The sequence below is a fragment of the Carya illinoinensis genome, chromosome 1, assembly GCF_018687715.1.
Source record: "Carya illinoinensis cultivar Pawnee chromosome 1, C.illinoinensisPawnee_v1, whole genome shotgun sequence".
NCBI classification, from domain to species: Eukaryota; Viridiplantae; Streptophyta; class Magnoliopsida; order Fagales; family Juglandaceae; genus Carya; species Carya illinoinensis.
Window position 1 is genome coordinate 55,427,282 of NC_056752.1, and position 11,703 is coordinate 55,438,984.

Genomic DNA, 11,703 nt, shown 5'->3' on the forward strand with positions numbered 1-11,703 from the left:
TGGGTCATGAAGAAAAACTCCACGTGTATCTTTGAATTCTAAGTAATGACACCTAAGCTTTTTACATTTATTTTTTTATAATTCTGTTTTAATATTTTAAGGCTATTATTAAGTAAATAGCTTCAGTTGCCAGTAAATAAAAAAAGAAAATAATGCTGAAGCCGGCATGAGTTAGACAATGAACTTCAACTTAGAATTGGTAGGAGCATCCATGGAGGAACGCCCTTTCAAAAATTGGCGTATGCCGCTATAAGCAGCGGCGACCACACGGTATTCTTTAGTAAAAGGCGAAAGAATAGTTCGCTCTGTGCTCACCGCACGGCTCCGTGAGTACCTGACACTTCGTGTGCTTTGTTTTATAGCAACTCGACTCTGCGAGTTTTTATTCTTCTTCCCTGTGGGACTCTACTTTTTTTTCCCTTTTCTGACTGACTCCATTAACTTCTCCCATTTCCCAAATGTTTCTATTGTTTCATGCTCTTCTCCTTCTTTGGCGTCAAACCATCCTATCCTACAGCACTGCACGTTTCACGTCATTTCCTCTCTTTTACACAGCGGAGAATTTAGAAACCATGTGTGACTCATGTATGTGTGATGTGTGGACACTTTTTGGCTCTACTCGCTATTTTCTCCTCAGTTGAATAAATCCAATCCGACTCCTATACTCTCATTTAGATAGGAGCTTCTTCTCTGTGACTTGAATTTTTTTTTTTTTTTTCAAATGGGGTTTAATATTGCGAGTTTTCTCGAGCAGATTTTGGAGGTTCTTTGTAATCTATTGAATTAGATTTTGGGGGTTCTTTGTACTCTATTGAATTGACATAACATTAACAAGTGATCAGTGAGTTTGTCTTTGCGCTAGCTTTAGGAGATGCCATTTATCTAATCATCTCAATTAGACCTGCGTATTGCAATCTCGGCTCTTAAGACTACATGTTGACAAGTTTAGATCATCTTTTTTTGTTTTTGTTTTTTTGTTTTTAGGGATAGATCCTCTTTAAATACTCTACAACAATGGGTGCAGTTTATTGGAATTGCGTGTCAGTATGGCTAGAAGACTGGCTTTAAATTCGGATCAGGGTCTAGTTTCAAAAGTTGAGCTTGACTCAATGAACAAGAAAATCATTCCTTAGGCAGCTGCACTGAGATTTTGATTATTTGATTCTAAACCGCGTAGCTTTGAGGGAACTGTGCAACATGGGCTAATGCAAGTGGGTCTTGGCTAAGGTTAAACTGGATCATGATAAGCCTTCTGGCTTCTGAGATACAAAGAAGAATTACCATGTTACAGACGAAGGAAATCTGAACTAGAATTGGTGGGGAAATCCAGAGAACAACCCCTTAAAAAATTGATGTATGCCGCTGTAAACGGCGAGCACACGGTATTCTTTAGTAAAAGGCGAAAGAATAGTTCGCTTTGAGCTCACCGGACGGCTCCACGGCTTTGAGATGTTTGAATGCTTCACTATGTAGCAGAAGGATTGGCTGGTTCTTATTTCCTTTTCTCCATGTGGGACTGAAGACTCAATTTTCTTCTCTAATCTCTCATACTAAGTGGCTCCCTTGTTGGTAAAGCTGTGCAGCAAATCCCTCCCCTTTCTACCTCTCAATTATGATAAAAATATTATTTAATTATTCAATAATTAATTTTTTGGATCCAGGAAATTAATATGCAGTTAACTCGTTCATGAGCAGCATCTGAATGATTTGAACCGAATCATGTTCCATTAATAAATTCAAGTCCTTTACTTGTAAATTGGATTTGTAAGAAATTCATGGATTATTTCAATAATTGAGAATGGGCGTAAGTATTACACGGACTAAATATTCTGTTGATCTAAAACCCTACTCTTATCTATCGATTTCTTTAGGACAAATATATTAATCATAAAATAATCTACAAACTGATGTAACTTAATATGGTTTGTCATATTATAAAATTATTTTTATTGTAAAATAAATTTAACGAATCAGATAAAATTACATCAACTTTTAATATTATTTTTATGTAATTTTTTTTTATTCATGTAGAAGCAGTGAAGTACTCTTTCTTTAGTTCATTTCTATTTCTATTTCTATTTCTTTCCTAAAAGTGCTCAACAATCCATAGATGGTAACGTGGCATTGTAGATGATAATGGAAGATGGATGGCTTGGAAACTGCCTGTCTGGTTCGCAATGGTCGTGATCTTGTTACGTAGTCTTCACGTCTTCAACAACCGAGTACCAACTACCAACTCATGGGCCATGGCCGTCAGGCCGTGTGAAAGCGGGGGAGGTCGACTAGACTGCAAAGTTGAATTTTGGCTCCCAATTCCAAATGGCCATTTAAGATTTAAAAGGAATGATTCGGTTCAAATCCACAGGAATACTTGTAGATTTTTATAATACTAAACCCACCGAGATACTGCTCATTTATTTTTTTTTCAAACCCCCAACAGACAAAAGGGTGCATGTGTCAATGTGAACACGTAAAGATGATAAAGCTTTTGGAAGTCTTTGCAACGTACATCTACAAAAGAGAGTTTTAATTATTTTCTAGGAAAATGCTTGTATTCTCAGGTGTCAGGTTCGGATTAGTTGTCAGTTAGTTGTTAAACAGTGCCGTCTGCAGAGATAGACCTTTCAATGAGCATGAGATGTTTGTGTTTCTTTGGCGGACCAGTGGCAGTTACAAGGAAATTAAGGATTGGTCCGTAGAGCACATAACTCAACTTTATTGAATTTTCAAATAAGGATCGGATTGAATTTTCAAATAAGGAAATTAAGGATTGGTCTGTAGAGCATATATCATGTTCTTGGAGTTATTGTCAAATAAGTTGATATTAGATTAATTTGCTCGAATATAAATAGGGATTCATATAATAGACTATAAGTATTAATTGTTTAAAAATTTATTGAATTTTTTAACAAGATTGAAGATTAGGAATGCTTAAATAATGAGATGATATGAAAATTTTATAAATAACAGTGAGAATGTTTGAAATATAAATGAGTTTTGAGAAATGAGAGAGAAAAATTTAAATAAAAAATATTATAAAGTTAAAATATTGTTAAAATATATATTTTTAATATAATTTTTATTTTGAGATTTGAAAAAATTAAATTATTTTTTGTTTAAAAATTTGTAAAAGTTTTAATGATTAGTTTAAACAAATTATAATGATTAATTTAAAAATATTTGTATTTAAATAATATTTAAAAATAAAATTAAATAAATGAAATTAAATTAAATGGGATAAAAAAAAAAAAAAAAACCTCTAGAGGCAACCGGCATGCATCCAAGTCGTGGCCTGGGCTCTTGCATGGCATTAAATCTTGATGACGTCATTATAATTTGAACAACAAACCATCTCTTCAATTTCCCTTAGCCTTTGTCTTTGAAACTTTGAAACAAACAATCTCTTGGTTTCCATCTTCATTTCTTCACCCAACTTCAAAACCCACCATCGTCTCCTCCCCACTAAATCACTCATCTTCTAGTTTCTCCCCCATCAACTACTAGCTCTTCCTTCTCATTTGTAGAAATATTTTGTTTCATTTCTATGCTCAAATCTTTAATTGTAGAGAAAGATTTTTCATTGCTCTACTTCTAGTTTTATTAGATCCTCTTTGACTACACAGATGAGATAAAATATTTTAAATAATAATGAATAAAATATTATTATAATATATATTTTTAATATTAATTATATATTGAGTTTTGAAAAAGTTAAATTGTTTATTATATTTTGTATGATGATTTAATAATAATAAATTGAGATGAAACGAGATAAGATTTTTTATTTTGTATAACCAATCCAAGCCTTAGCTTCATCCATGTCTCATACAACAGGAAGAATGAAGAAAGCAAAACTACAAAAGCTTCAACAACTGCATCTTTGCAAATTAAACAAAACAACTCTATGATCTGGCTCATCTAAACCCATGATTATGATCAAAACTTACACTCACTAACGCAAATTAAGAATCCAAAAAAAGGGAAAAAATGCTTAAAACAAGAATCCAACCAAACATGGTCCGTCTTGAAATGAATGCTCTTTTTTATATCCACTATTTTTTTATTAAACAAACAATTAAGTGAATAAATTTTGGGAGAGGATGAAGCAATGAGAATATAGAATCAGAGCATAAAAATTAAGAAAATAACATAAACCAAATCAAGGAAAATAAAAGCAAAAACAATCCTTAGGTGATTTTGTGGGTTTGATTGCTTTGGTCATTTTCTCGACTGTGGATTGTTTGGAAGAAACCATTGTTAAGGTGGGTTTCTAATTTCTGAATCCAATCCTACGAACACCAAAAGCCATACAATCGATCCAAAATATTTAAGCCGACTAAGAGCATCATCTCAAGGCAACTACAGACCTCAAATGAAGACAATTTCTCTAAAAATGATAATCATTTCACTCTTAAAATGAAACCATTTCCCTGTTCTGGCCGTCATTAGTTTGGCTAGCTCAAATCTATTTCCCTCTTTCACATTTTATTTTTTTTTCCTTGTTAATAATGTCGGCTGACATCATGTCCTGGCCGCAGAGCCGGTTGTCCCTACACTTAAATGAGATACAATTAATTTTTTTTTTAATAATGATACACTTACTATTATTTTACTAATTGTAGAGTATTTTTTTTTATTATTTTCTTTCAAATATTTTTTTAACATTCTTAGCTATTAAGAAAAAATTTTAAAAATATATAATTTTAGTGATAGTCACTTGCTTAATCATAAAGTAAAAAAAAATTTTAAAAAATTAAAAAATTAAAAAAAATGATAAAGTGGTGGTAAAAGAGTAGTAAGACTATTATTATTATTATTATTATTATTATTATTATTTTAGATATACAATCAAAGAAATGAAGACAAAAACTCCTAAATTATGGTTCAAATTTGATTTGAGAGAGAGCGCCCTCTTTATTCAGTTTTCAATAAGATAAGACAGCTATCGTGTTTCATTTTGTTCGTCTAAATGGGAAAGTCTGACCGTCCCCTCCCGACTCCTACCGTTCCTTTCATCCATCAAATAAATTGAATAAACTAATAAAATTAATCATTTTTCATTTACATTTTATAATATTAGTTTTTTTTATAAGAAAAGTTAGAAAAGTAATTTTCATCTGAGAAAATATTAAAAAAAAAAAAGTCTTAATACAACACATGCAAATATCAATGCGTTGTCAGTAGGAGGAACTACAGTTAGTTTGACAAGTATAATGTGGGACAAAGTTTCTTTAATATTAATAGATATTGTTCATCTAACCATTTATTTCCCACCCACTTCTATATATATATATAGATACATTTATTATTATTAAATAATTTTTTATAATTTAATAGTATTAAATATATCTCTTATCTTAATATAAATAATAATATGGTGTATTATAATTTTTGTATATATATATACATATATCATCAGTACTGTAGTCATGATCCTAATCCCAATTGTAGTAGTCCCCGTCATTGTCCATCGACATTGACAATGCACAGATACAGAGAGATACTGATGAAGAATCGATAAGCCTGCTTTAATTAAAGATCGATGGATCCGTTTCGAGCTTTGAATGCCGAAAAGGGCGAGACGAGATACAAAGTAAAGCAGCAGCATGCCAATGTTGAATTTTCGGAACATCAATCGGTAGCTGGCCGGGGGCCGGGGGCCGGGGCGTCCGCACAGAATCCACCTGCCGCTTTCGGCCATGGGAACAATGTACACTGGGACTGTTTTGTTTTCAAAATTCTTCTCAAATGAGGTGCATGCATTTTTCTCCAAATTTAACGATAATTATCGTTTCCTATTGAAATATGAAATGTATACTTAATTATCAGTTTAAATTTTGAGGGGTAGTTCAATTGGTGGGATTTTAGATTTGCTTTCTAATGATTGCTAGTTCGAGTCCTCTCAGAACCATTGAAAGATTTATCTACTTGTTAACTTTAAGGCCCCTTGAGATTAGTCGAACTACGCATAAACTAACTCGGACATCCAAAGTTATCAAAAATAACAAAAAAAAAAATTATCAGTTCAATTAAAGCTAAAATGAGTGTTCATTGAAGATATTCGTGTTGTGTCAATTAAAGAATATTGATGGCATTGGATCGCTAGGAAACGACAATAATTAGCTAGCTAGTACGTACTTCACCTTAATGATTTTCCTTCTGGTCTGTATGGATCATCAGGCGCCATGCATCTTTGTAGAGACTGAAGGATGAATATTTGGTTTGTAAATCAAAGTAATTTCAATTTTCAAGGGCAAAAACAAGTTACTGTTGATACTCGTATTTTTGCCCCCGTATATTTGCTTTTATTCCGTGGGATAAGGTCCCGTGTGTTATTTTCCTTAGATTTTAACTCCACCCGACAATGTCAAATTTTCAAGAGACATACTTTGGTCAAGAAGATATTTCATAAAGATAAAATTATAAATTAACATAAATTAGTGTAGTACGTTATTTTACAAAATAGATCTAATACATGGTATGAAATCACGCTAATCTATCAGTTTATTTTTATAAAATTTCTCTACAGTTCTCAATAATTAATAAATCTTATATTATCTGTGAATAAGGTCTTAGACATATTTATAAGATTGGAGCAAGTATATTTTTTTAAACCGGTTTTAAGAGATGAGTTAGACCCATAAATTTCTTTAGAGTATTAACGTTTGCCAGTACAAAACAATGGAGGCCCATACTACTTATCCCGTGACAAGGATAAGAAAAAATACTGGCATGCACTTAAGGGAGGATGTTGAGTAATAAATCTCATATTGAATGTGGACAAAGTTTTGGACATGTTTATAAGGTTAGAGCACATATCTCTCTCTGAACTTGTTTTAAGAGATGAGTTTTATCCTGTGACAAGGACCAACAAAAATACTGGCCTACACGTAAGGAATAGTATTAAGGAATAAATCTCATATTACTTATGGACAAGGTCTTATACATGTTTATAAACAATAAATAACCCTCTTATTAAATTGATTTTATGAGATGAGTTAGCTAGGCTATGAATTTGAAATGCTTGTTCCAAATCATAAAAATATCCCTAGCTATAATAGGAAATATTCGTAGATATACTAAATAGTTCGATCTAGTACGTACTTGCAAATGTAACTATTTTTATTAGGGCTGTACAGAAAAATCGACAAACCGGCCGGAACCGATCAGACCGGCCGCCGCCGCACGGAACCGGCCGAAACCGTCAGAGAACCGGTCGGCCGGCGGTAGGATTTAAGCCAAACCGACGTTGGCCGGTTCGGTTCGCGGTTCGCCCAAGGGAAAAACCGCTGAACCGGCCGACTATATTATTTATATTTTTTTTTTAAAATATTACTTATCTAAACGGCGCCGTTTCACTCATTTAAGTGGAACGGTGCCGTTTAAATCCTGTGCATTAAAAACATCACCTATGGAACGGCGCTGTTTAACTTAAACTTAAGTGAAACGGCGTCGTTTTATGACCCAGTAGTTGAAAAAAATAATAAAAGGAACGGCGCCGTTTAACCCTAGGATTAACACAGCGCCGTTCCTCTTCCCTTCGTCTTCTTCTTCTTCTTCTTCTTCGTATCTCTCTCTCTCACCAGCCGCCGCTCCTCTCTCTCTCTCTCTCTCTCTCTCTCTCTCTCTCTCTCTCTCTCTCTCTCTCTCTCTCTCTCTCTCCCTTCGTCTTCTTCTTCTTCTTCTTCTTCTTCTTCGTATCTCTCTCTCTCGCCAGCCACGCAGTCACCGTGGTCTCTCGCTCTCTCTCACGGCGCACACAGCCACCGACGACGCCGACGAACCGACTGGAGTTACGCTGAGTCCGAAGACGACGGTTTCCTCCCCCTTCTCCGGCCGGTTTCGGTCGAGATTTTCATCAGTTTCATGAGATCGGTTCGGTCTCGATTTTTGTCCAAAACCGAAACCGATATGTCGGTTTTCACCCCTAATTTTTATAACTGTGGTAATTATATATATGATGTGGAGCAAGGATGCAATCCCTCGTGAATACAAAAGTTGCTTTCTTTCCTTCTGAAGTAATTATAATAATATTAATATATAAAATTATATCATGACGCGAAATTAATCATTTTAGTATATGAATACAGTACATTGATAATTCGACTGAAAGGAAACAGACCGGTACATGCATGCTGAATTCACAGTAACTAATTTACTTTCATAAGGAGATGGGCTTCGTATCTTGAATTTTTATCATGATACGTCGATTTCTTTTACACTAGTTCTATATATCACGTACAGGCCGGCCATCCATGAGGACGTGTCCTTCTAGAAGCATATTAACTCCATGCAATATTATTGTTATAGCGGGGAAGACTCGAACGATTGAGCATGCAAGCTGCATAGATCACCAGCTGAAACTTACAAATCAAGTACTCTGACAAAGCTCAGATGTTCGTCATTAATCCAACTATACTTCTCGACGAAAGGGTTGAGTATGCCGGTTTTAGGTGGATAACTCTCTATGCAGTCTTTCCAAACATTTCCACCGTCCAAGTCCCTCATCACCTCCCACAAACAGTTGTTGCACTTAAATCCCGCTCCGAAGCTGATCATCAGAATTCTGTCTCCCTTTTTAAGCCTCTTCTTAGCCTCCATGTAACCCAAAACATACCAAAGGCCACCGGCAGAGGTGTTACCAAATCGATGAAGCGCCATTCTAGCTGGCTCGAGGTCATATTCGTTCAGCCGTAAACCCTTGCCAACCCCATCAATTACGGCCCTTCCACCAGGATGGATACAGAAGTGGTCCACTCCAGCTTTAAAATTCAGATGCAATCCCACTGCTTCAAGTTCCTGGCTGCTGGTTTTGGTCTGCTGGATTGCTACTATGAGGTAGCGGAGTAGTTCCTTTAGTGGCAGTACTTTAGGTACTAGCACTCGGAGGTTAATTGTAAAAGCTTGGGCAGCAGCTTTTGTGAGGCTTTTTGTGAGGCGAAAGCCAAGGTAGCCACGCTCATCTTCTACTTGTGTGCAGCATTCATATGCTTCATCGCTTGAGCCAAGATGCGTTCGAAATAGGTATTTTAATCTCAAGATGGCTCGATGCTTCAAAGCTCTGTTGTTTGTGAAGAGCATTGAACAGCCTCCGGCACGGAATAGACAGTTGGAGAGGAGCATGGATTTTTCTTTGCCACGATACCAGTGCGGACCCATGGATTCCGTACTGACAACGATAGCAAATGCTTCTTTATATGTCTTGAACAAGCGCTGGACAATATCGATTGCTATAAGGCTTGCACTGCAGCCCATTCCAGCGAGGTTGAAAGCCTTGATGTTCTCCCTCATCTTATAACGATTTATTATCCGCGCAGCTAGGGAGGGCGAGGGAGAGAACAAGGACACGTTCACGACAAGTATGTCGACTTCTGATGGAGAAACTCCTGTACTCGCAAAAAGCTTGTCAAGTGTGTCAAAGATGATTTCATTCGTCTCAAAATCGGCATCTGCCATTGTTGGACATTCTTCTCTGCCCGCCACGACATTCGGTGGGCCATAAGTTTCTTCACCGAGCCCTGAACTGACAATGGTTTTCAAGAGAAACCGGTATTCTTCCAAACCCAGATTCTTGTTTCGGAGGACGATTTTTGCGCAGGACTCAGTGTCGAGCTTCCTGTCCTCAGGGGCCCTGAAGCACTCATAAGCCAACATGTAACAACCTTGGTCTCTCCATTGAAGAACCATCTTGCAGATGCAGGAGAAAGCAAATAATAGAGGTAGAAAGCAAAGTACCATGAAGAGATCCATGGCTAGAGAGAGATGACAGCGAGAAAGTGTTTCCTTTCGTGTTCTACGTAATGCAAGTTTTGTGGCAATAATGTCTAGCTCTATAAAGATGTCTTATACGCCTTCAATCACCAACTAATTGGGCGTTTAACTCTTACCTAACAAACTCCTATAATAAATACGATGTCTATGATTAATCATCTCTCTCCAGTTTCTTCTGATCAAATTCCAGCAACCTCTTTTAATCCGACCTAGTTTCTCGCTCGTAGCTTGTCCTATCAATTTGCTCGCTTTCTTACTCATGTTACTTGATGTCAGACTTTACTAGAACCCTCCTCCTCATGAAACAAGCAGGAATCAATTCTAGCGCTGCTCATGAGTAAGAGAAGCTAGGGTTACAGCTATTTACAATAAAATAGAGTTTTCCAGTCTTATATATATATATGTTTTCCACTTCATGTTAATGTCATACATTTACTTTTATTGGGATTATTTTATTATTTATATAATATGATTATATATTAAGGTTAAAACAGAACTACTTCGTACGTACGTACGTATCATGCACATTACTTTTAAAACCATTTAATCATTTCTCCTTTTATATATATATATATATATATATATATATATATATATAATAATTCAACCAATTAGTTATTATTTGATTAGCTTATAACTAATGAGATAATCGTACGTACAAATTAGTACTCTTGGGTTTCGATTATAAACATATACTAATGGGTCATGCTACGGAGATAGAATGTCTATCGTTAACTATCGATGCTTTTAAATTTTTTTTCAAAATATTAAAAATATTTTTTTAATATTTAAAAAATGAAAAGAAAAAAGAAAAAAATTAATTCAATACACTTTTTAGTATTTGAAAAAAATAAATAAAAAAATCACCTATCGGTGTAAATGTTAGGTAAACCATCGGTCCACCTAGCATTTTCCTATACTAATATATGGTAATTTATAACAACGAGCAAAAATGTTACTCATTATATATCATGTTAAAATTACTAATATAAGATTTTGTTTTGCTGATTATGATCTATTATGAGCCATTAAATAGATCATCAGCGCGCGCGCGCTAGCTCAATATATAGAAGGGATCAAGCTAGAGACGAAGATAATTGCATTATTAGAAGAGGAAGCTAGCTGACGTTACTCTCGTGCATGAATAATAAAAGAGACAGCTGGTTGTTTAGAATAGAAACGGTTACTTAGTAATATTAGGTTGCGTAAGTGTCGCGCGCGCATTTATTTTAAAAATGAATATGATAAACTATTAAAAATATATGCTTACTTACTTTTTGTGAGTCATATATTTACTTACTTTTTCAAAAGATATGTGCGGTGTTGTATACTATATAACTACAAATATTTATTTATTTATTTTAAAATAAATAAATAAATATAAAATTTACATAAAAACAATAATTTTTAACAATAAATTTTAAAAAAGAAAACTGTTATAGATATAAAAAGATTACACAAAATAAACTCACAAACTAACGTGATTTTATAGAATCCATTAAATTTTTTTAATAATAAAAATAATTTTAAAATCTAATATATCACATTAATTTATAAATTTATTTTTATATAATCTATTTAACTAAAGTATTTTCTATTTGAAAATGGTGCAGGCCGGCTGTCAATGGATCAGACGGAGTCATTTAATAATTTGATTTAAGCCAACTAAAAAAAGTTAGTTGCACGTACCAGAAAATCAATTTTAAAGAGAAAAAGAAAAATAAAAAACAAATTATTTTGGGACTAGTCAAATTTGACAACAACCTTCAAAATCATCAGGGCCAATCAAATATTAGATGGGAGCAATAAAGACATGACAATGAGTTATATATCACGTGGGCATAATTGAATGAGTTGCGGACCAACTTACTTTGAAAAGTTTGAATTGGGAAAGCAACATATCTCATTATTATAATTTTATTAAATTTATAA

At 34.4% G+C, this 11,703-nt stretch overlaps 1 protein-coding gene and 2 non-coding genes across 3 annotated transcripts; all 3 read right to left on the bottom strand.

Annotated features, from left to right (window-relative positions):
- Positions 1–204: 204 nt before the first annotated feature.
- On the bottom strand, positions 205–324 carry LOC122294045. The gene has a single exon (XR_006237455.1). It is a non-coding gene; the product is annotated as a U5 spliceosomal RNA (small nuclear RNA).
- A 996-nt stretch (positions 325–1,320) lies between these two features.
- On the bottom strand, positions 1,321–1,436 carry LOC122294038. The gene has a single exon (XR_006237452.1). It is a non-coding gene; the product is annotated as a U5 spliceosomal RNA (small nuclear RNA).
- Positions 1,437–8,054: 6,618 nt separating this feature from the next.
- Positions 8,055–9,826, bottom strand: LOC122290126 (3-ketoacyl-CoA synthase 19-like). The gene has a single exon (XM_043097680.1). The coding sequence runs from the start codon at positions 9,748–9,750 to the stop codon at positions 8,365–8,367; it is 1,386 nt and encodes a 461-aa protein (XP_042953614.1). The 5' UTR covers positions 9,751–9,826; the 3' UTR covers positions 8,055–8,364.
- Positions 9,827–11,703: the final 1,877 nt, after the last annotated feature.